The sequence below is a fragment of the Alosa pseudoharengus genome, unplaced genomic scaffold, assembly GCF_046254945.1.
Source record: "Alosa pseudoharengus isolate Yale_2024_CS ecotype anadromous, Long Island Sound unplaced genomic scaffold, YU_APseudo_1.1 YU_APseudo_1.1_scf_22, whole genome shotgun sequence".
In the NCBI taxonomy this organism is placed as follows: Eukaryota; Metazoa; Chordata; class Actinopteri; order Clupeiformes; family Clupeidae; genus Alosa; species Alosa pseudoharengus.
The window spans coordinates 27,274,447-27,300,270 of record NW_027468680.1 but is presented as its reverse complement, the minus strand read 5'-3'; the positions used below and the strand labels follow the sequence as shown (position 1 = coordinate 27,300,270).

Sequence of the window (25,824 nt, the reverse complement as noted above, 5' to 3'; positions counted from 1 at the left end):
AGGGGAGACAAAAACTGTAGGTCATTTTATCTACCTGCACTTCCTTTGGAATTGTGTGTGTGTGTGTGTGTGTGTGTGTGTGTGTGTGTGTGTGTGTGTGTGTGCACGTGTGCGTATATGTGTGTGTGTGCGTGTTTGTGAGTGTTGGGTGGGAAGGGTGAATGACACGCTTACTGAATGGCTCAGACACAAACGTACAGGGGGGAGAAATCAAAGAAATGATTGAAAATCTCCCCTGCTCACTTTAAATTGAATCAATAGAGAGAATTACAAACAGCCAGACCAATATCCCAGGGAGCTGATTGACCACAAAATGTAAAGGAGTGCAGTCTATAAATAATTAGGCCAAGAAATGAGCAGCTTATTTTATTGCAGAGGCCAGCGCCCGGCCTCAGATCGAAACAACTCTGTTAATTACGCACAGCACTGTTAATGGTCTTGGGGTATGGTACACTCGCTACTGCGTCTCACACACAGGCACACACGCACACACACACACACACACACACACACACACACACACACACACACACACACACACGCACACTCACACACACACACACAGGCACAGGATGTTTGTAGGCAGATCCCGTGGGAGAGCAGTGGATGGATCACACATTGCACACAAGTCCATGTGGGGTGTTTTATTTCCTTGTGTGTGTGTGGGTTTGAGTGTGTGTACATGTCTGTGTATGGTGTGTGCATATACACTGTGTGAATGTGTGTGTGTGTGCTCTCGGCTAAATTACAGGGTGTGATACTCTCCTCTGCCTCCCGGAGTGTAATGGCCCCTGTAGAGGCTGAACTTTTGCAAGCAGAGCATCTCCCCACCACCACCCTACCCCACCACCCTTTGCCTCTTCCACACCCCTTCTCCACCATCCACTCACCCCCCCCCCCCCAACCTCCATCTCCTCTTCAACAGCCTCCCTCCACCTCCCTCCCTCCCCCTCTCTCTCTCTCTCTTTCTCTCTCTCTCTCTCTCTCTCTCTCTCTCTCTCTCTCTCTCTCTCTCTCCACAGCCAGAGCTGACCACCTCGCTGATGGATGACTTCATCAGTGCTGGGCCAGACGGCCATGAATTAAAGACATGGATCAGAAGGAGGTGGGGGCACTGTGTGCTTGTGTGTGTGTGTTTTGGCTGTGTGTGCATATGTGAGCGTGCATTTGAGGGTGTGTGTGTGTGTGTATTTGTGTGTGTGTGTGTGTGTGTGTGTGTGTGTGTGTGTGTGTGTGTGTGTGTGTGTGTGTGTGTGTGTGTGTGTGTGTGTGTGTGTGTGTGTGTGTGTGTGTGTGCGTGTGTTCTTATGTCCTTTAAGCCCATTCCATGCTAATGAAGCCCAGGAAATTACAGGGCTTTCGCCGTGTGTGCCCCGCTAACCTGCCAAAGGCCGCCGCCGCCTCTGTTTTGATGATGGCAGAGAAAAAAAAGGCAAAGAGCAAGGAGATGGCGCATTGTTTTCTCTCTTCTTTCTCTCTCTCTCTCTCTCCCTTCTTTTATGTTCCTTTCGTTTATTAAAGCCATAAACCTTTTTTTCCAATTATAATAAAAGAGGCTCCCTAGCTATCTGTGTGGTACGTTTTTAAATATTAAATGACTGTTGGTCTGCGAATGCTGCACTTAAAAATGGCCCCAGTGGTGTCTCACTACGACCTCTATGGCTTGTGCTGTATCAACAAACTCCCCAAGTGTTGCGTGTGCCATTTCAAAGTTTCATCCCTTCCAATTGATTTGAATCTTGTTTGTTTCTCTTGTCTCGGATTTCTTTTAATCAAACTGACAAGAGGTTATTAATAATGATCGCAATCCAAATAAAAACAATCAAACGCCGGGGTGACATTTTAATATGTATTCTGCATACTGGGAGAGGAAGATTGGCACATTCTAAATATAGATCCAGCACTGTTAATAATATTACATTTGCGCTTTCCATTAAAGCAATATTCAGATGGATGAGTTGCGTTGGGTATTATTGATGTGACTGATTTGAATATGACAAATATATAAATATGCCATTTCAATATTAGAGCAGTGATTGATGACTGATTACAAGGCTGCATATTACTGATGTGACAATGAGTTATTGTGAGAAGGGGAAAAAAAGGAGTGTTTCTGACTTTTTGGATATTTTAAATATTTAGATTCTATGGTTAATGAAATCATTGTTTTCAGAATCACAAATCAGCTGTGAGTGAAGTCGACGCTAACACTGCTGCAGGCTTTTGCTTTGAAGGTTTGGCTTTAAATGATACCCACAAGACAAGCATATCTTAAGATCTAGAAAGAAAAACATTGTTTGGGCTTAAAGAGCAAGGTTTGGCGCTTTGCATTCCCCTTTCACTGCAACTCTTTGTGTGTTTGTGTTTGTTGGGGGGTTGGAGGTTGTGTGGAGGTGGAGGGGAGGCAGTGTGTGTGTGTGTGTGTGGTGGGGGGTGTTTTGTGTTTTATTTTCCTAGGGACCAAGCTGCTTCCTGACAACAGGAAGAAAACGAACAAGAATGCAACATGACTCAATGACTCAACCTGCCAGCAGGGCAACCTCAGCCTGCTCCCAAAAACACACAAAGAGACACACACACACACACACGCACACACACATAGACACACACACACACACACACAGACACACACACACACACACACACACGCACACACACATAGACACACACGCACATACAATACACATATACACACAGACACACAATGTCACATTCACACAATTATGTACAAAAACGGTATAGTACGTCAGCGTCAATAAAAGAAGATATGTGCTTTTACACACACGCCCCCTCAATGTGTACAGGGATTCATGCCAGCAGTAATCCCACACACTAGCTCTGTCTCTCCCTTTCTCTCTGTCTTTCTCTCTCTCTCACACACAAACACACACACACACATACCTTTCAGTCCCTTCCAGCACACATTAAGCACACACATATCCACAAAGATACACACACTCACACACACACAAGGCAGCCGGCAAAATCATCTTTCCTGGAGGCTGCAGCACTCTGGCGGACAACAGAGCCACAATTACAGCGTCAGGGCAGGACGCGCTCTGCTGCGTGGTGCTGCTTCCTTCAGAGGTAAAAACCGTTATCATTTCTCCCACTTCAAAGAGACCGCCCTGGCCCCCGCCAGCCATGCACAGCTCTCCCTCTCTCTCTCCCTTTCTCTCTTTCACTCACTTTCTTCCTCCCTCTTTCCCTCGGTCCCTGACAGGACTCTCAGCTGCCCCCCTCAACAATCGCTGGCTGGCCTCCTGCTCTGGGCTGCTGGCCCGCAGCCAGTTGCCTGTTTGCTCGACACCATTAATTTATGTTCACTGGAGATGGTGCAAGGTTCGAGAGCAACTTGGGCTATCAATCCGCCTGCCAAGCTAACTGTTGCCCTGCAAAATGAGGGAAAGCCATCTCGGGAAAAGGGGGGGGGGCTTTTGGTTGGTGGATGTGAGCTATGGGGGTGTCAGCAAATCAGGGTATTTTTTTATTTTTTTTGAGGGGGGTGAGTGAGGGTGGAGGGGGTGTGAGCCAGCAGGAACCATTCCAAGTGGAGACGTCTGAAGAAAGATGTCTCCGTGAAGTGGTCTCCTATGCGCCTTTTTTTCATAAGGGCAACCTATCTCCGTCTACCTATTGCCTTCACCTATCAAAGTGAGTTATACTTTCCTAATGATGATTTCACGCCCAGGCAGTAAAAACTTGGAGAGCCTCTGCAGCAGGGGCTAATATAAGAAAGGGGGAACATGCACTGAGAATGTACTCTGAACTGTGGGCCAACACCTTTTTTGGTAGCGACTAAAGCCCGCGGTGTTGCCAGACGCCAGCCGTGGCATCCAGTGCACTGAGATGTTCAGCCAGGCTGTGAGCCTGACCCCACACTCTGGCAGAACCATCGGCAGGCTACAGCCCGGAGCAAGGGTGCACGTGATGGGTGCACTGGTAGGTGTGTGTGTGTGTGTGTGTATGTGTGTGTGTGTGTGTGTGTCTGTCTGTGTGTGTGTGAGGTTAGAAACTTTGTGACGCTGGGACAAAAGCCCCCTCTCACTCCTTCTCCTTTGTTTTTTTTTCCTCATGTCTGTTTCATCCTTCAGACCTGGGCTCAGATGTGGCCCGCAGCCATAGAGATGAGACTGTTTAATCATCAGATCGAGTTCATGGCTTCTCTTTCCACCGTGGCCGCCTTGCTGCTTTCAAGGGGAGGAATCTGATCTCTGTGTCCTCGCTCAGGAGGGGTAGGGTGGGTACGGAGGGGGATGTGTGTGTGTGTGTGTGTGTGTGTGTGTGTGTGTGTGTGTGTGTGTGTGTGTGTGTGTGTGTGTGTCTGTGGAGCGCCTTTCTCTTACAGAGGGCCCGCTGGCGATCCACCGCATACTCAACTCAGCTTAGTCTCAACAAGCCGGCTTCTGCTCCCTCTCCCCTCTCGTCTACATGGTTTCAGCTCTATAAGCTGGGCCCTACAGGGCAGGAATTTGGTCTTGGCTTTTTTTTTTTCCTCCCCTCTTCTTTGAAAAACGAGGTCCCTCACTTTGTTCTGGTGACCAGTTACTCTACATCACAGCGCATGCTAACCGCTAGCTGTCAGCACAGAAAACACACGCAGAAGTTGCATTCTGGGAGAGCTGAGCAGAACACACAGCAGGGCTATCTGAATTACAATTGAGAGTTTACAGGCCAATAAATGAGGTGCGGGATGAGAGTGGTCAATTGTTCAGAATTGCGGTCAAAGTCAGGCCAGGGATGCATAAGTGAAAGGGAATAGCCCCTCCTTCCCTGCAGATTGGGGGTGTCGTAACTTGGCCACTTGGCCGTATTGCCCGCCATAAAGTCATCTATAGTGCATTTTGGAGCTAAATTTGGGCTAGTACCCTAGATAAACAGCAACACTAATTTAATGGCCTGCACACACGTTGTAAAGGACTGGACTATACAAACCAAATGGGACATGTCTGCCATGAGTAGTGACTACTCAGACAGACAGACAGACAGACAGACAGACAGACAGCAGAGGAGGGAGATAAAGGAGAGCAATGGCAACTGATCAGGCAGAGAAAACCAGCTGGCAAAGCCACGGGGGAGCGGACAATGCCGAAGCCATCACCCTGGGATAAAACAATAATGCAATTTGGCGACAAATGCCGAGAAGGAAAGGGCAACGACGCATACAGCACGGTCCCTCTCACAGTCCTGCGGTGAGGCGGAGCACTTCGTCACAGAACAGCAGCGTCTCCTCTGCCTTCCGCCTGTGTCTGAGAGGCCTTGATTGGGCTTGATGGCAGTCATGAGCAGTGGACCCCAAACCTCACATGGCACATTCATTAGACCATTAGGCATCTAACTACCTCTGAAATACTCCCGCACATTATCTACCCCTCCCCTGTTCCCCTCACACACTCGCGCCCCCAGGGCTCAAACTTCTCTGTGCTGCACTTTAATATATTTTGTCTGTATTGAGGAGGGGGGAAAAGGGAGGCTATTACATAGTAGTGAATAGAGTGGGACTGGAATCCCCCTCTTCCAGGCCGTTGACAATGCAAGAAAAAACAGTGTCGCCCAACAGGCAGACGGCAGAGGCACTTGACTTGGCCTCTCTATGTCTCTCTGTTTGTGAAGGCTAAAAGGGCTGGCTTATTTCCCAAGATGTCTCTTTCATTGTTGTGGGCTGATCGTGCTTAACTTAAAGGCTTCTAACAGACTGAGAATGAGCCTGATCTTGGGTCTTGGCACAGGTTAATTTATGGATAAAAAGACGTTTGTTCTGCCGGCTAAGCTACGCCAAAAGAAGTGCCTCTCGACAGCACTCTCATTTCTGAAGTGCTAAGCTAATGAGCGGGAGTTCTAGCAAACATAAATAGGACCTCTTTTCTCCCTCCCAGAGCTGCAACTGCAGGAGGACAAACAAAGAAGGCCTAAGGCAAGGCTATAATGTCAAGAGTGGTTCACATTATAACAACAAATTCGCAAGAGACAGATTTCTTTAAGGTCAAAAATCAGAGCAAAAACAACTTGGAAATTTAGCCATTAGCGCGAGGGTGTAGAGTGGCTAAGCCTCTAAACAGCTGCAGGGGCCACTTCCTGTGGGTTAATGATGCTAAAAATGTAGAAGTCAACCATGTAGACCATTTAGCCAGCTCCCTCAGAGGACTAAACAATGTTTCAGTGGAGACCAAAGTGCATGGCTAAAGAAAACCAAACCTCTACCCGCACCGCGGGAAACTTCCATCTATGTGAGAGCGCGGAGATTTCAAGCCAAGAAAACAAGGAGGTGAACCACCAAAATTAACCGAGAGTTTATTCAAATGTACATGCTTGTGATCTCTCCGTGACGACAGACTAAAAGGGAGCCAAAACCCCAATCCCTCAACACCTCATACCTGCAGTGTCTGTTTCTTTTGGAAATAGCATTCAGTCTTTGTGAAACACACGTCTTCCGCGAAGCGCTATTATCTCCGTGAGCGAATCAAGATCTCCTGTAACTGCCGAGCGCCCGCGCAGTCTATTGCTGTGAATTGACAAGCGCCCCAGGGACCAAGAGATACTTGATGTTCCAGAGACAAGATGCAAGGGGACTTCAAATGGCTCCAAGAGGTGCTGAGCAGGAGAGGAGTACTGTGGGGTTTTAAGCAGCGCAACGGCGGCCGTCTTTAAGTGCATTCCAGCGAACCTCCTCTCTCCCCGTAGTGCTCTTCTGCCCAATCCTGCCCCTAGGCTCACCGACCCCTGACCCCCTTGGCCCGCCTGACTATAGGCTCCTCGTTTGTTACTGGCTTTATCCACTGACAAAGCAGACAGGAAGTTGGCAGCAGCCCAACAGCCCCATGGGAGGATGACCATCAGCTAGCTCAGCTTACTGCTTATTAGAGGAGGGGTGGTAGAGGTGGGGGGGGGGGTGAGTGAGTGAGTAGCGAGGGCAGAATCAGAATCGTGGCTGACCTTTTTTTCAAGCCAACAGTTTTCCTAACTAATGAAATGCAAAAAAAAAAGAAAGAGAGAAAAGCCTGGAAGCCACAGACGTCCTCTTCTCCCCAGCTAACCAGATCAGCAACGCGTGTTAGCGGCAATCAGGCGGGCATCCAGGGAAGTGGACTCCGGGGAGCGGGATTGAGTTTGAACACTGTGCGTCTCCTCTCTGGCAGAATACTCCAGCGAGCTCACTGCCATAGTGCATCACAGTCACTCTCAGTCCATAAAAACTCCCTAAATTAATGCTTGCTTTCTCCACTGTGCCCCCTCGTAAAGTTGATGAACATTTCAGTCTTAAATCTACTGGTGCATCTTTCATGATGGTCTGCTCGCTCTCACTCTCTCTCTCTCTCTCTCTCTCTTTCTCTCTCTCTCTCTCTCCCTCCCTCCCTCTCTCTATCTCTCCCTCCCTCTCACTCTCTCCTACTTCTGCTATAATCTTCTTTACATGGAAACCTCTCATTCTTGTCTTGAACCATGACTGAGAAAACAAAATGGGGGGAAAAAAAGAAAGGGACCCAGGATTCCTCTTTGACATTTTTTCTTTCGTTCTTTTTCTTGATTGACCTCAGCCATAAACAAGAGGCCACATGCTCTCCATACTCTTGGCTATACACACACACACACACACACACACATGCAGCAGCAGATCAGAGCCCCATACTTAGTGGACTCCAGCAGGCTGGGAGTGCAAAGGAAGGTCATTAACCTCTAGGGCTAAAGCACAGGGCTGATGGCTCCCTGGCTCTGGGACTGTTGACAAGCGTCTGTGTTCTTTTCAACAACTCGTTGAGCCAGCACCCCCCACCTCCCTCCACACACACACACACACGACAGTGGCACCCCCTTCCCATCTCAGGAATGTAACACAACCGCTCGCTGAGGTAACCCTAGCCCCTCCCTCTCTCTCATGAACTGGACTGAAGGTGTAAGACAGCTGTTGTTGTTTTTTCTCCTCCTCTCTCTCTCACTCTATTGCTTTTTTTCCATTTCCATACCCTACTCTTGCACACACCCTGTGCAATAATTAATGAACCAGTTGAACTAAAGAGAGTAGACTTTGACCAGTCGAGCCATGCACACCTTTTCTTTTTTCCCTGTGAAGATACTTAGCGTGCGAACGAAGGAGAGTTTTGGTAATGGCAGTACTTCTCGACCATTAGCACACACATGTCTCTCAGTCTTAATCTTAGATCTTGGGGCCTCTGAACGTAAGCTGCTGTCTCCTCCTGGATAGGGCTTTGGTGTTTTCTGTCTTCTTTCTGCAATATGCGCCCCCCCCCCTTCCCTGCCTCCCCTTCCCCACATTCCCCTGCTCCCCCTTTTATTTTCAACTCTCCCAGTGGCCGGGGGTTGAGGGGCCTGAGCGGCCTGGTGATTGATGGTAATGTCTCAGGAAGTCGTTTCTCTGACTGAGCCCTCCTGCCTTTCAGCGAGGCCGCCAGCAAGGTGAACAGATCACCGGCGACTTTTAACTCTCGGCTCTGCCCAAGTCCGCCCGGGTCTGAAGTCCCCTGGTTCAAACGCGGCGGTGAGGACAATGAGGCTAGTCACCAAACAGATGGAGAGAGACAGACAGACAGACTGGGAGAGAGAGACAGAGACGGAGAGAGAAGGACGATGGCTAATGACACATGGGCGACTGTGGAGAGGAACGACAGTAGTTTTGGGGGGAATCAACAGGGGAATAAGGGGTTTGCTCCACCATGTTGTGGTTAAAACCCCAACAGCGGACATCTTGAAGCAGATTTGCAGATCACTCTAATTCAGGCTGTTCGGGATGGTTCTCTCCCGACTCCATTACTGTCAGTGGTTACAAGGTCCATTATAGCAATTACGATGCAGTTCTAACACTAGGAATGCTACGTGGTGGAATTGCTAACATCTGCCAGGCTTGTTCCATGTGTCAGAGGGTTGTCTTTGCTTAAACACACGTCTGTTACAGTCACACCCCAGCCTATTTTTCAGGAGGCACACTCTACATTTATTTACTTAATTCTACTCAAACTGTGCCTTAAAGAATCCCACTCTGTTTGAATCCAAATAACTTAAAATGATCCGTGAACAGCTCCCCTTCCCGTTTTCCATAAGCTTCATTACTTTTTAATATCTGTGCAGGAAGAGAGGAAAAATGGTGTGGAGATAATCAATGGTAGAGAGGCAGTAGGCCATTAATCTCCCCAAAGGATTCCATTTTAATATACACACTTGCATGGGCAAACAGGGGCTCTGCTGTGCACACGTGTCTGCCTGGATAGGTCACTTAATGAAACAGTGAGCTCTCCACTCTCCTCGGAGGATTTTTTCCCCTCAATGAAAAATGAGCACACTTCCAGTCTCTGCACATGGCCAGGAATGGACGGCAGTGTTACATTTAGTTCAGGGGAGGCTTGGAGTCAGGCCGGTCCCATGTGAGCGGGCCGCACAATGAAAGCACAAGGCAGGAAATGGCAAGACCAGCGGAGCAAGTCCCCATGGAGATGTTATCAAGGATCCCTCTAATGTGAACAGGAGTTCGACCGATCGGTGAGATGGATATTCAAAGATGGAGAGCTCAGACATGGAAACGTGTAGAAAGCCATCGGCAAAAAGAGAAGGGAGAAAAGACACCTGGGCTGAACAAGAAGGTGGAGGTGATATGTTTTTGCGGCGTGGGCAGTGTGAGCTGACCCCTGGTCAGGGTGTCCTGTAACTGGAGCCCCACGCTGGTGCTCTGAGCCCCGGGTCTGAATGCGCTAAACAGCCACCTGAAGACAGGATTAGCTATTGTGACCCATCCCCGAAGGTAACAGAGACACACAGCAGGACCAGTGCACATGGAGGGCTGTAATGCACACTCCCACTGTTGCGGAACATACGTGAGGTGGATGTAAGGGCTGAACTGAGGTCAAGAAAGAAAGAGACTGTATGAAAGAGTGGGAGAAAGAATGAGATCAAAAGAACGACACAGTAAACAGAATCTACAGCAAGTCGTGGGGGCGTTGTGCAACCCAAACGGGATACCAGCGCGATGATCGCAAAGCATCAGCTTCGGTTAAGTTTGTTACAATTCATTTTTTTTGTAACACGAGACAAAAAAGCATGGCTAAGAGGATTGCGGGTTGAGGGATAGGGTGACATGCAAGCCCTCGAGGTGGTAGAGATTTGTGCCTCTATGGAAATCAGCTCCTGTCACCGCGCGCATGATTCACCCCTGCAAGAGCGCGTAGCTCTGTGACGAATGAGCAGCGCTTCATTTGCCAGTGATTATGCGGGTTGCTGGCCCTCTAAACCTCCTTTGAACTTGTAATTGCCGCTGGTTTTAAATAATGAACATTAAGGGGGGGAGATTCGGAAAAACTGTGGATAATTGCAGGTTTTTCCCCCCTTTTCTCTACTTTGCGCTGGAAGAAGAGGAAGAGGAGGAGGAAGAGAAGACAGGGGAGGAGGCTCTGGCTGGCGAGCCGCGTGGTGTCGCGCCAGGCCTCTTTATCTAAATAATTGTAGCTGCTCGGTTTATGGGGGCTTTAGCGAGGGCTTTTTTGTGTGCAAGATGTAGCAGCCCTGGGGATTTGAGCGGGTGGGGGGGTGGGGGTGACTAGTGCGTTCCCGATCAATATTCACACAAGATTCACATCTGGAGCCAAAGCCTGCCCCGGTTAGATTTGGATTTATTTTTTTTTTCTTTTTATTTGATTTTCTCTCTCTTCGTTCTTTCTCTTTTCTATCATATGCACTCATCTGTGCTAGCCTCACATGCTCTCACGAAATGCGGTCACACAGACCTTGCTTCAAAGCTAGAGCTTCACAACAAATGGCACGCGCGCACACACACACACACACACACACATACTGGTGTTGGTTGGTTGAATTCATGCTTTCTGTGTGTGTCTCACACAAAGCATCGCAGGATATCCTGGTGCACTGTGGGGTTGGGCTGGTCCAACATACCATCAAAGTGGGTGGCTGAGAGGGAAACCACAGCCAATTTGGCCACTCTGCCTCTGTGTTTGATAGTGTATACTAGATTGACAGATAGTGTACTCTGCGCGGAGATATGATATCGTGTGCCATGGCAGGTCTCCAGTGACACGGTTAAGTAACAGTGCAGGCAGAGTAGACGGGACCCAGAGGGGAGAGAGGTGTGGGGAATACTGGGAACCCCACTGTGCAGACATTCATCTCTGGAATAAGCTGAGAGAAACAAAAGGCAGAGAAAAAAAAAGGGGAAGGGGGGGTGGGTGAGTGGTTGTGTTGGGGGGCGACGGGGAGAGCCTGAGAGAGAGCGAGAGAGAGGAAAAGAGAACAAAATCGCACAACAACAAAATGGCAGAAGTGGGATTTGCTGGAGCCAAAGTCCCATGACAAACCAAACAGAGAAACAGAGTCTGTTTTTGATTTCTGCTCAGTGCACCCCCCCCCCTCCCAACCTCCTCCCTCACCCCCCACCAACCATCCCCACCCCACCCCCAACCCCACCAACAAACACCCCTTCCCCTGTCCACCCCAAACCTAGCCCCTGCTACTTCCACGTCTGTGCTGTTTCTTTTTCTCCCTGCATTTCCCTTCTCCTGGTGTGAGATGAATATCAAAGGGCCCGGGCTGTTTGTAGGCCTCCAGCACATCAGGCCATCTCCCTGGGATGGTCTCAGATCCTGCGTCACAGTGCCAAGGCCCCTGATTAATGGGCAGGCGAGCACACGGCCTACACCACTCTCTTCCCAGAACCCCCTCTGGCATGGCATGAGGAAAACCAGGAGGAGGGGATAGACAGGGGGTAAGGGCGGCGAGCAGAGGGAGAGGAGGAGGAGGAGGAGGAGGAGGAGGAGGAGGAGGAGGAGAGAGGAGGGAATAGGAGGAGAGAGGAGGGGTGTGGGAGTGTGATAGAATTGAGGCTAAGGGAAAAGCCACCCCCCGAGAAGCCTTAAACCACTTCTCACAGAACTCCTAACTGGACATGTCCACAACAACACGCCACACTGCCCTGCCAAACCCCTTACTCTCTCCCTCTCTCTCTCTCTCTCTCTCTTTCTCTCTCTCTCTCCCACTCTCAGTAGCTTTCTCTCAAGCACAGAGGATAGTCAGTTACATCACCACTCTATTTGCTGGAGCAGAAGGCTTCTTTTAGACTCTCTGGTGTTCCACCTAGCAGCGGTGAGGTTTCAGTGTTACAGGGGAGGCTTGGCAAGTGTATATACCCAAGTATATGGGTGTGTGAGAGTGTGTGTGTGTGTGTGTGTGTGTGTGTGTGTGTGGGAGGGGGGGGGGGGGCATGATGGCTGCTGCTGCCGGAGGAGCTGTGAGCCGGAGTTTATAAATCTGACCGTCTCGGCGGGAGCCTCCAGCTCTGTTTGGCTTCCCGGCGGGGTCACGGCACATGCAGTCACCTCTTACACAGCAGCGGCCAGGCTCTCTGTCTGCCCTCTTCCCCTCTCTCCTCTCATCCCCGCCCTCTATTAAAAACAACAACAAGCGGGCCGTCCCACCCACATCATGGCTGTGACCGAGCGGCGGCTCACAGAAGAGTTAACGTTGGCGAGGTGGTAGGGGGTGGAGGAGACTCCATCAAGCTGAGAGATTTTTAAAAAACCTAGAATTCCACTCCTCCTTCCTCTGCCGCTAGGGTTGGTGTGTGTGTGTGTGTGTGTGTGTGTGTGTGTGTGTGTGTTTGTTTGTGTGTGTGTGTGTGTGTGTGTGTGTGTGTGTGTGTGCGCGCACGTTTGTGTGTTTTTCTGTGTTGGCTGCCTCTCTAGAGTCTCGCACCACTTAATCATCTCCAAACAGCGTGAACGTGCTGTAAACACACCTTTAGCAGGAGCACTCATTTCTGCTAGTTCATTAAACAACAAGCGGTAAGATCTGAACAGCAGGGAGGATGGATATTTAAAGCCGATAAAGGAAAGCTAGAGGAACAGAACAAGAAGTAGAAACCCTTCACAATTGCCTGCATTTACAGGTGCTTGTACACTAATACACAAAGACGGCACATGCTCACATTTGCTGGAAAGGCGCCGCTTACTCTGAAACGCCGGACTTTACGAGTGAAGAGGCTAAAAATCCACAAATGCCAAAACAGATTCCGAGCGACAGCCCGTTTCCTCATGCCACCCACTCGTCTCCAAACCACACTCAAGCACGTTTAAGTGGGCCCTACTAGTGCCAGGGTGGATCCGCCCTTTGAAGAGGAACTATGACAGATCGGGATTAAAGGCCACAGCGACTCGATCTGATGTTTCGCTGTGAAACAATTCATGGCTATTACGTCCTAAAGCTTCAGGAGCTGCTCTTGGGGAGCGATGGCAGTGTTCAGGCTGTAAACAGGGCTTTGTCAATCATAACTCCTCGACACACATACTTTACAGGGAATTACTGTGAAGGCTTTGACATGCAACGCAATGGTTGATGTGGCTTCTCATATAATTATATAGCCCGAAAGAAAAGGAGGGATACTTGATATGGGCTTCTTAGCTTACAGCGTGCCTCTTTTGCCCTCCCAGTCATTGTGGAAAGCCACTGTTATTCACATGAAATAGGATTGTTGTTCCGTGTTTAAAGGGATTGATAAAAGTAAGCTCTTCTATTTCTAAAGAGTTCTTGGTTCTGTTGTGAAGATGGCAAGAGTCCTCCACCAGCACTTGCGCTGGAGCCTGCTGGTGTTTACTGCTGGTTGTGGGAGAGAGTGAGAGAGGAAGTGAGAGCAGATGGCAGACAGGGATGACATGCATCCATGCTGCAGGGTCGCTGGGCAGCAGGCATTAGAACATGCGCCTCTGACAAAAGCCCCGACCAGGCCAGGCCAACCCCCCCCCCCCACACACACACACTACCACACCCACCCACCCCCCCTTCTCTCAGTAATTACCCAATAGTTCAGCGACTCCCAGAACACACAGCCAGTCGCTCACTCTGCCTGTGCCACCACCACTGCCAGTAATTAGGCCAGCTTAGTAAGCCCCTCATAACCAACTCATAAACACGTGTGTGTACATAATTATGCTCTTTTACTACGGAGCCACAAACATAAACAATACCACATCCGCCACACACACACACACACACACACACAGACACACACACAGGCAGAGGCTCGCACACAAACACACCGCTGTGGCGGCTGAATCGAGCTGTCGCCTGGGTTGCCACGGGTGACTGGAGAGCTGACTTCTGGGCTGGGAGGCAAACGAGCACATGACAGATTAGTGTGTGGGCCTCCTTCAGCCCTGAACCCTGCTGACCTCCTGGCGAAAAAACCTTCCAACCCCCCCCGACTCCCACCTCCCCCACTGGCAGAGCCACACAAAACAACCTCGCTGGGGCCGAAATGAAACCGCCGCCCCATGAATGCCCGAGAATATTACCAAACACAGCAAGGCTGGAGACATTCTGCCGTGGACCAAAAACAAGAGCTGTGGAGAGCAGCGGAGAGACCCTTTCTAAACACATGGAGGGCAGAAATATGACATGAGGGTGCAGTTGGGGGGGAGACACATGTTGAGATGGTCTGCAACCAAACAGGGGCATGCGAGACCAGGCAGGAGCCGTGTGTGTATCAAACTGTTAGCAGATGTGCTCTACTAGCTTAATAGCAGTGGAGATGGAACAATACACACGGATTAGAGGCCAGCACACAGGGCCTGGACAGAGCAGGGCAAATGTTTAGTCTACTCAAACAAGGCGGGTGTCTTCTGAAACTGACAGCAAACTTGTTTACCAACGGCCGCAAACATCCGCTCCCCTGTACAAACCTCATTTAGTTCGGTTTTATTCATTTATTTTAATTTAAAAAAAAACAAGGAACCGTAAGATACTTTCTCTCTCTCTCTTTCACTTTCTCTCTCTTCCCCTCCCTCTCTTGCGCTCTGTCTCTAAGGGATTGACCTGGAGCTGACATCCTGTTATCAAGGAGACTAATGTGTCAGTGGAAGCAGCGAGCAGTCACTGGCGTCCATCTCCCGCGGTGTCTGCCCAGTGCTAATGATGTTTGAGGTGAGACCCGCTCATCTGCTCACGGACCATCATCTCCATTACCCCTCCACTGCAACCACAGGCTCGCCAAGCTCTCGGCTCCGCCACTTAGGGCAGGTTAGCTGCGGCCGCTCTGGCTAATGACACATAAAAAGGGGACAGGACAGGAACATACTTTCATTGAGAGGCTTATGGCTCCTGGAAAATAGCATTTTAAAAATGTCACAGCTCACACCCTCAGTAATACCTTCGCCGAGCGTGTAATGTCATAAATTGATTGGCGGAAACCGTGGAAGTGAAAGCAATGGGCCTTAATTGTTAGTCGTGGGGCGCTCTGGTCTCGGAATGCTACCTCATCGTTTGCTCATAAGTAGCACGTGTTAGCGCGTTATGTGGCGCTCTCTCGCTCTCTTTCGTTTTCAAGGCCTCTGAAAAAAGGGTATAAGGGATATATCACTTCCTTTTCAATGAGCCCCAGGGAGCAATACACCTGGCTGGGGACTTTCACAACTCTGCCCCCCTCCCCGAGCGGCCCAGGCCTCGTGGCGAACCTGAGAGGTCTGATGTCTGAAAAAAAAAAAAATCTAAGAGCTACCTTCCCTCAACGCTACCCCCCATCCCCCACCTCCCAACACCACCCCCACCTCCACCCCACTCGAGCCTCACCCAGTCTCGGCCCAGGCCTCCTCAAAGGGGCCTATTTATTTGGCTTTGGTGTTTGAAGCCGTGCGTCAGTGAAAAGGCCCGAGCCGAGGGCCTGGAGAGGTATCTTTGTATCTGAGTGCTTCCTGTTTTCATTGCAGGGGCCGACCCCGGTCTTGGCAGAGGCGAGCAGGGGGTTATGGTGCAGGGAAGCCGGGGGCGCCAAGAGGCTAATTGAGAGAACCAGGGGTTTGTCTTCAGCAAATGATGAGGCAACCTTCAGCACCCCCCTCAACTAACCCCCCTCCCTCAGCAAAAGGCTGAGTGAGGAGTTCACGTGACCACCTCCAAAGCCCTTATCACCCATCTGTCTCCTCTCCGTTGCCTTTCTCTATCCCTCTCTCCCTCCATACCATTCCACTAGGTCCGAGCACAAAAATCCACGGCACACTGAAGTTTACCTTTCTGATAACATAAGCTCCCAGTAGTATAGAAAAGCTTATACCAACAGTCTGGGATTTCCCTTGCTACTAATGGGGCTGGAAGACGTCCAGAAAATCCAGAGAGGAACGAAGAGGCCGTCTCGGGCCCGCCGGTGCCAGGCTCGGGTCAGCTGATCCGCACAGCGATCTGCCAATTACGCGCGGGCATTAAGTGACGCCAGGGTCAAACGTCATGCGTGGTGTATGGGAACCCCTTTCAGCGGGGCACACAAACAGACTAAATCAATGGCTGCATAGTCACATGCAGTCACGTCCAGCTCTCCCTCTCAGACTGCTGGTAGATGCCAACTGGGGCTAGATCTTCTTCCCCCTGAAGACAATGGCGTCGTCAAGAAAGGCGCTCGGAGATTTCTCCCAGGGAAAGTGTGAGGTCAGCATGAGCAGGGGACGGGGGCAAAATGGAGGGGGGGGGGGAGAGTGGGGCCAAGGGTTTTTCTACATTATGCTCAATCCAAAAGCCAACAATTGTTACTGTTGGCCCTGTGTTGTTTTTTTTTTTCTGTGTGTAAGGGAAAGACGAGATGGTGGTGGTTGGGAGGTTGGTTGGTTGGGGTGGGGAGTGTGTGTGTGTGTGTGTGTGTGTGTGTGTGTGTGTGTGTGTGTGTGTGTGGGGCGGGGGGGGGGGGGTCCTTTTGAGCCTTTCAGAATAGGTGACAATGGCTGGATGTTGAGAACATATGTAGGGAGACCCCCGTGGCTCTGGGGACGAGGAGCACAGTGCGACGGCCGCGGCATTTGAGCCCTGCTCCTTTTCAGCGCTCCTCGGGGCTAATGAATGAGGCCAGTGGCAGAATGCTGCAATAGGCCATTCAGGGGCCAAAGGCTCAGAGAATTCAACCCCCCCCCCCCCCCATAAACGCATCCCGCAAAATGGAAAATGCGTTTGCTTCACAAATTAAAATAAAAGGGGATGTGTGAACGCTGTGTGTGTGTGTGTGTGTGTGTGTGTGTGTGTAAGGGGCTGTATAGTGGAGTACAAGTGAGTAGTGGGGGATAATTCAATTAGGCTTCTTTTTTTTCAGAGCAAATCTATGTAAAGGTGGGTTAAATGGGGGGGATTATTGCTTGTACAAGTCCGGCCTGGCCTTTGCACAAAAGGGACAAATTAAGATTTGAGAAAACATCTAAAAGCAGGAGAGGCACTAAAGAACGGGGAAAGTGGGGGTTTTGAAAGCTGTAGTGCTTCTATGAATAAAAAAAAACCCAAACGCCTGAAAAACTCCTCCTGCACAGAAGCAACTGGACTCTTTTCTCTCTCTTTCTCTCTCTCTCTCTCTCTCTCTCTCTCTCTCTCTCTTCTCTCTCTCTTTCTCATTCTCGTTTTCTCTCCTACTCTCTTGCTTTCAATGCAATTTTAAAACAATTCTAAAGAAAATGGGTGGAAAGGGCTGTGTGGAGGCCCAGTGAATCGCTGAGGCTGTGTGGTGGTGGGGGAGCGCTTGAACTGTGAGAGGCCTTATGATGGGCATTCCTCCAGTCTCCAGGAAAGACGCCTAATGATCCTCCAATAAAAGGAGACATTTTCTACTTGGTATGAGCCAAGTAAATTAACCAGGAGGCGTGTGTGTGTGTGTATGTGTGTGTATTCGTGTGTGTGTGAAAAAAAAAAACGCCATGGTAGGTGGCTCTGTGGAGGCCTCTAAATTTGAGATATTTTTTTCTCTACTCCTTTCTTTCACCTCTCTCACTTTCTCTCTCTCTCACACACTCACACACAAGCACACACACACGCACACTAGCACACACATGCACACACGCAAGCACCAATCAGTGGTCTGATTTCAACTCTGAGCTGGGAAAAAGAGACATGAAGAAAAAGCAGAGAAGGGAAAACAGCTCCCAGTCTTTCCCTATTTCTTTCTGTCTATACTCTTCTGCTTATCTCTCTCTCTCTCTCTCTCACTCGCTCTTTTTCCATCTCACACACTACCTCGACTTGCCTCCCAAATTAAGCCCGTTTTTGCAGGTTCTGCTCGAGCTCCAGCCAAGGAGATGTAGCCTGCAAACAGCTGTGAAGTCATTTTGATAATGATGGGAATAATAAGCGCATGGCAAGGTTCAGGGTGCAGGCTGTTACAGCTCCAGTGCTCCTGAATAGATAAAAGTGATTAAACCCCTCCCGATTATCCCTGACCAATATGTAATGGATTTGCAGCCCTTTCAATTAGGCCGCATTTGCCAGGGCCCTCATTATTTTGTCTTTGGTTAGGTAATCAGGCCCAGGGCAGAGCTACGCCACGGGAGCGGCTTTGGGCAGGCTGGGCGCCGGGGCTACCTGACCTTCTTAAGAGCACGGATCACTGGGGTGGCTTCCCTCGCTTCAGCCCCCACTTGGTACATCCCCCCTCCGGCATGCCTCTCTCTCTCTCTATCTCCTCTCTCTCTCTTTCCCTCTCCCTTTCTCTCTCTCTCTCTCTCTCTCTCTCTCTGTCTCTGACTCTAGATATCTGTCTGCTTCTGTCTAAGGCTTCCTCTTCCACGTTCACATCTCCATCCAGAGCGGCCGCGTACTGAGGAGACGGCCCGGATGGCCACCTCCCGGCTGCAATCTGACCCTCCGCATCCAAATCAATACATCCCCGGGCGACTGAGAATGTCCTGACATCAGAGAGGGCAATGGAACACAACAACCCCCTCCCACACACACACTCTGTGGCACACCCCCACCATAGCCACACACACACACACACACACACACACACGACCCCCTCCCTCGTTATGGCTGAGTGACTCCAACACACTCACCCCACTGCACTGCCCTCTCTTCTTTGCTGACTCCTGACCCACGGAAGCATCACAGGGACCCTCCCCACTCATACACACCCATAGTCACACACACACACACACACACACACACACACACACACACACACACACACACACACACACACACATACATATGGCATGCACATGAATGCATACTCACGCACATACACACACACACACTCACACTCTTGGGGATGCATATGAACACCCAAAGCCCAGCCTGCACCCGCACTTAGAGACACTCGATCTGGTTTGATGCACGGTTGCCTGACGTGGCTTCATATTTCATTCTGTACATCCCCTTGTCTGTGGGTTTAGGTTTCTGAATGTACAGTTGTCAGATGTGATATGCTTTGCCTTCACCGAGGGAGGAGAGGAAGCAAACAGTATCACAGAGGCGGGCAAGTCAAACACAAGCCTCCTCCAGCTTCAATGCCAGACAGGATATTTTGAAGCTCCCTGAATATGAATATTAAAAAAATGTAGCAGAACAGACAGACAGCTATGGGGAGCTTCCGGGATCATCCGAACAAAAAGGGTTGTTCCTGACTGTTTTACAAAGAAGTGGCATCAAATGTTCATGAGACGCTGCACTTTGAGCCGCGCTCTGGCGAATCGACGCGCCACTTTTGACTAGCGCTTTTAACTCGTTCACCAAGTTCTGTAAGTCTTTTTAAACTACATCTTGTCTTTTATTTTCTAAAAGTGAACCGAGTAGAGATGAACACAACACCTTGCATAGCCCCATCAGAACACTGCCACATAGAGCATCTGCAATGCTGTGTGATACTACATCATTTACAACAATGTGCGCTTCATTGAGAGCTAACCCATGTACATAATCAGTCATCTTAGCCTGGAAGCTGACAAATGATCGATGCCTGTCAATGGCAGGATCAAAAACTCGAAACTCCGGTTATGGAATGGATGATCCTTGGATTTGTGGAGGCCAAAATTAGAAGGGGTGTGTGTATGCTTACTCACTGTGTGCTGCGTGCGGGTGTGTGTGTGTTGGTGAGAGATAGACAGATAGACACATGAAAGCAGGGGAGGGAGAGAGGGAGGGAGGGAGAGAGAAGAGGAGAGAAGACTCGCAACTCACCGTGAGGTGCTGGAAGAGCCATGCCCGCATGATGTTGGTGGCGACCTTGGGGAAGATGCCCCGCTTTTTCTGCCTCTTCTTGTCTTTGTCCGGGTCATCGTCGTCACCTGTGCCGGGCGAGGCCACGCTGTTGTCTAAGCCGTCTCCTGAGCGAAACGAGGGGACTTTAGACGCAGGACACACACATAACACGCACACACACACACACACATACACATACATACACACGCACACACACACACACAAGAAAAGCTGCTACCCACACAACTGGTATCTTTCAAACACCAAAAACACATTGCACCAACTTCAGTGACTGTTGTACATTATAATAATACTCATAGTTTTATACATTGTAAAAATTGCTTATTGGCAACATGTTCAAAACAGTACTGGCTCAGAAAGGCTTGGTATTTATCTTTGCTCATGTTTTTTTATAGATGTAGGGGGGAGAGAACGGGATACAGAGGTGAAAGAAGACGAGGGTTGAACCGGTTATACTCTCAAGGAGCAAGGTAGGTCGGGCTTGTGTCATTAACTCAATTTGATTTGCCAACTTGACGTAACGGAATAACTTGTTTTGAGAGAGATGGCCACGTCACAGAGAGAGAGAGAGAGAGAGAGAGAGAGAGAGAGAGAAAGAAATGCAAACCCAACGAGTTTGAGCGAAACCAAAAAAAGCAAATAGACTCACAGGCATAGACAAATACACACGGCTTAGTGAATACTGGGCTAACACAATTGAGCAGGGTGTGTGAATTAGAGTGGGATATGAGTCGAGTTGGCTCATTGTTGCACTCCGATGCACATAATGGACCCACGTCTACCTCCTTCAACCCCCCCACCCCCCCGCCCCACGACACCCCCAGGAACACCCCCATACTCTTATGCCCCCCCCCTCCCACACACACACACACACCCCTTCCCCTTCGCCGTCTTCTCTACTCCCAGATTTGCATGACAGGGCAGTGCGGCTTCCCTTGCATTAATGTCCACTGGCCTTTGATATCAGGAGGGACCGGACGCATATCAAGGCAGGTTGCCTCCTTTTTATGCCCTCGGCTGGCGGCTTTGGGCCCTCTCCTCTCTCCCCGGCTCCACCATTAATTGTGCATTAGCAAAAATGATTTACTTTTAACAGTCATAGTTATTTTTTCTTGCCCCTGGGCAAAAATGCCTTGAAAGCCTTCCTTGAGGGCATCTAAATTATGTATCTGAAAAACTCCTCCACTAAGGCATTGCAGAGCCCCGACATTCTGGAAAATTCAGACTTGCATGTCTTCCTGTTTTTGGGGAGACATCAATCACAGGCACCTATACGAGCAATAATCTTGCATAAATATTTGAACTAATAACATTAAAAAGGAGCGGAAAGGAGAGGGATCCGACTGGTGGCGTAATCAAATGCAAAATAAATGAAGAATACAAGGACAGAACAAAGAGGCCTTCCCCCTCCTCTCCTCCTCTTTTCTTTCCCTCTCTCTCTCCCTCTACTTTTTTATTCCCTTGTTTTTTCTCTCCCCCCCTCTCTCCAGTTCTGTGTGTTGCCTCCACATCATTAGTGCAGAGGCAGCCCAGACAGAGAGTGAGAGAGGGAGAGAGAGAGAGAGAGGGGAAAATGGAGAAGTGTGGACTTTGAGCTTCCCAGTCCAGGAGTTAAAGAAGCCGTCGCTCTTGTCTGAAGGACATGAGGGAATAAGGGACAGACAGGGGGCCCTGGCTGAGCGTGTGTGTTGTAATTGTAGACCGGGTCTTCATTAGCGCCAAATGCCGTAAATCCCACGCTAAGTAAAAGCCCTTGTTCGGGGGAAGCCTAAAACAATAAACTGGGAGCCTGAGCCGCAGCCCCTGCCTGACCGTAGAGGAGCTTCCTGAGAAACGCGACCCAGACGCTCTGCTAATTCTCCAGTTTGCTTCTCCACTTCAATAATAATAACATCACGGGAACAGGGGGGGAAGGCTGTGGCTGCTCTATGTGTGTGTGTGTGTGTGTGTGTGTGTGTGTGTGTGTGTGTGTGTGTGTGTAAGTGGGGGGCTTACGGCGGGGGTCAGTGTTGTTTTGGTGGTGGTGGTGGTGGTGCGGGGGCAGGGTGGCCAGGAGGGATAGGGTGGTGAGAGTAGGGTGTAAAACACCAATGTTGTTGTTGTTGTTGTGGTGTTCCCATAATCCTCCGCCTACTGTTGGCCACCCAGCCACAGCGTAGCGTGGAGGCCGCGCCGGGGAGAGCTGAGCAGAGCTGAGCAGAGCAGAGCGGCTGGCTGAGTGGCTGAGGGGAGCCGTGGCCAAAAGGCTGGCAGATTCATTTTATTGACGTTTCCATTTTCACTGCAATGTGATAGCCTCCCCCTGGCCAGGGCCCGGGCGACCCGTGCGTATTTACAGACTGACCTGTCACTTCATTACCCCCATCCAGCACCCCCCACGTCCACCCCCCAACACCCCTGTCCAGGCCAGCACTCTCGGCCTCCCCAGCAGGGTGAAACCAGACTCCTGGGCCTCTCTGCTCTCACTCTCTCTCTCTCTCTCTCTCTCTCTCTCTCTCTCGTTTTCAGACTCATTTACTGTACACATGAGACGTGTGCACAGAGACGTGCAACGTACACAAACAATGTGAGCAAGTGAACAAGCTGTGCACATAGAGGGAATATGCATAGTACAAAGTATGCACAGAAATGTGGATACATATACTCCAGACACACACACACACACACACACACACACACACACACACACACACACAGGCAGACTCACAGAGCTTGTGAAGGCCAGACCAAAGAAGTGGAAATAATCAAAAAAATGATGGGCTGGATCAAATGAGCGAGAGAGAGAGAGGGAGAGAAAGAAAGAGAGAGAGACCAAAAGACAGACAGAGACACAAAAAAAGGAAACAAAAAGAAAGAAAAGAAAAGGAGAGAGAGAAAAAAAGAAAAGAAAAACTTGCTGAACCTCATTACATCTAAAGGAGCGCTGGTGATTTACATCCACCCCCACTCCTTTCTTAGGAGCCAGAGAAGGAGTGCTGCAGGGCAAATTGTCCCAAACGCTAATGGCTTCTGACTGTTCCCTGGCAACTCTGGCATTTTAACCTGTGTGGATGTGCACTCTGCAAAAAAAAAAAAAAAAAAAAACGAGGGGACGAGAGAGAAAGAGAAAGAAGGAGAGAGAGAAGGGAAGAGAGAGAGAGAGAGAGAGAGAGAGGGGGAAAGGGAGAAGGAGGGAGGGAGGAAGGGAAGGAGAGAGGGGAAGAGTCCCATCATCTGCCCGTGTGACACAGATGGGGGATGGCTATTAGGAGGCAGGCGAAAGGCCTCGGGGAGGAGAGGTGCTGGAGTGTAGCCCCGGGCACTTTTGGAAAAGCAGTGCCCTTGGAGGACGAAAAAAGACAGAGGGGAGAGAGAGAGAGTGGGAGAGACCCCATCCCTCCCTTCCCCCTTTCCTCTCTCTCCCTCTCTGTCTCCTTCTCTCACTCCCTCCATCCTTCTGTCTCTTGATTTAAAGTGCTCACAATGAAAGTATGCACGCGTTCTGTATGCATGGATGGGGACGAGAAGCCACCAGATTGCAGAGTGTAGGCGTGCTTGTGTGTGTGTGTGAGTGTGTGTGTGTGTGTGTGTGTGTGTGTGTGTGTGTGTGTGTGTGTGTGTGTGTGTGTGTGTGTGTGTGTGTGTGTGTGGGTGGGGGAGTAGGTTCTTATGTTAGGTCTGCAATAATAAGAAAACATAAATAATAAGAAAAACAAAAAAAAGTCAAACAAAAAATGGCTCCCCTCTTGCCAGTGGAGCTTTATTAAATATGCATTTGGAATATTTCCCAGTGCTGTAATGATTCTCCATGCTAGCACTCATTAAAAAGCCAGGCATGTCAGTAAATATCACATGCAGGAGCGATGTGCGTGGATAAGTCATATGTGTGTGTGTGTGTGTGTGTGTGTGTGTGTGTGTGTGTGTGTAGAGGGTTATATGTAGTATGCTGAGCCTCCACACACACACACACACACACACACACACATACCACCCCACTATGCTGATGAGTGGTACACAGTGTCCTACAGACTCCGCCGAAGGCCGCGTGATGCAAATGACCTCAGGATACGAGCGTGTACGCTCCATGACTGGCGGGCATGGAGCACTCCGGGGCAGTGTTGAGGGACGATGCTAACGGCGCTAACACAGTGCGTCCTCAAACGACATCGCTGGCGGAGCCACGCAACAGGGCCAGGAGCGAGGCATTCCCACAACCCTGAACACTTTTCTGTCTGTGGTGGCGGATGAGGAGGGTGGAGGGGGATTGAGGATTCTCATCTGGCTAACATTACCATGCCAAAACGTCAATGCGTTTTGCAATCAAAACATGGTCAGATGCAAAAAAAAAAGATCCGATTCTTTTTCTGATGAGAAAGAGACAGACACATACGGATACGCTAAACACACACACTCACGCACATACCCACTCAGACACACACACACACACACACACACACAGACACACACACACACACACACACAGCATACAGACAAAAAGTAAAGAGCTGAACACAACAGCGACTTCTTCACCCTGTTTGAGGATGTTTTTTTTTCTTAAGCACACCCTCCTAGGAGGCCACACTTTTGTGCGTTGGGGAGTGACTTAGCAGCGGATTTGCGCTTTAGCGAGCCCGGGCGTTTGTTTCAGGGTAATGGAGCATGAATGTGCCGGCAGGGCCTTGCAGAGGCTATGCTTAAAGTGACTAATTACAACAACCCCCAACACACACACACACACACACACACACACACACACCACCACACACACACACACACACACACACATTCCTCTGGCATACACCCCTCACACAGATATACACGAGCCCTCCCTTCTGGGGGAAGCTATTGAAGCATGTTCACCCCTCTTCTCTTAGACACAGAAGGGTGGCATGGGGAAAGTCAGCGTGGAGGTTGAAAATTACGGGGGAGAGAGTGAGTGGGGGGTAGAATGAGAGAGAGAGAGTGAGAGAGACAGAGAGAAAGGGGGAGAGAGAGAAAGGGAGAGGTGTTTGTAAGACGGGAGGTGAGCCCAGCACTGAGCAGTGACCCGGGGCTGCATCCACACACCCTCTTGGAGAGAACAAACAAGACCCACACACTCCAGCAGTCCATTCACTGCACGCTCGGACGGCACACACACACACACACACACACACACACACACACACACATTCTCTCTCTCTCTCTCTCTCTCGCTCACACACACCAACCCCCTCTAGAAGGATTCGCTCAGAGAGACAGAGAGAGAGAGTAAAAAGGGGAGAACAGAGGGGGATTTTAAGCCTCTCTTTTCCCTCCCTTTTCTCCTGAACTTTTCAGCCGGCAGAAGCAGCGTTTATCAGCATTCAGCTCCCTAAATGGCCGCCAGTGCAATGGAAGCTGCGGTGGTGTTGGGGGGGTCTTTTCTTTTGTCCAACACCCCCCCCCCTCACACACTCCCTTTACACCCCTATTATACACACACAAGGTTCACGCCTGAGCTCTATACTACTGCCACCACATGTTCCTGATACACACGGCACCTCTATTCACACTTCAGGACAACCCTGACTCACACACACACACACACACACACTCACACTCATGCACACACACACACACACACACACATACACGTTATGAGTAAGCGCAAATGTATAAACCAAATGCAAAACGCTGGCCCTATTCCCTTAAGTATCCGACCCCTTCGAATACACACTCAAAACTCAAGATGAGGGGAGATTGCGACACGAATCTTACAGAGGCGGAAAAAAAGTGAGTGCGGTTCACTCGAGCAGCGTGGCTGGGCTCTTTTTATGGTGATTATTTCCTGAGTACTGCTTAAAACAGTGGTGGCAGCCAGCACACCGGACCGTAAAAACAACAGCTTGGTAAACACCGAGC

The 25,824-nt window shown here is 49.9% G+C and overlaps 1 protein-coding gene across 9 annotated transcripts in view; it reads right to left on the bottom strand.

The window, feature by feature from the left end:
* The window catches only part of meis2a (Meis homeobox 2a), an 89,558-nt gene that overhangs the window by 32,290 nt on the left and 31,444 nt on the right, over positions 1-25,824 (bottom strand). For 4 of the 9 annotated variants that reach the window (XM_076299540.1, XM_076299543.1, XM_076299545.1 and 1 more), the window contains exon 8: positions 19,921-20,084. In XM_076299540.1, coding sequence (XP_076155655.1) covers positions 19,921-20,084 — 164 coding nt within the window. The remainder of the gene's footprint in view (positions 1-19,920; positions 20,085-25,824) is intronic. The other 5 variants (XM_076299541.1, XM_076299544.1, XM_076299546.1 and 2 more) reach the window with 2 other exon arrangements.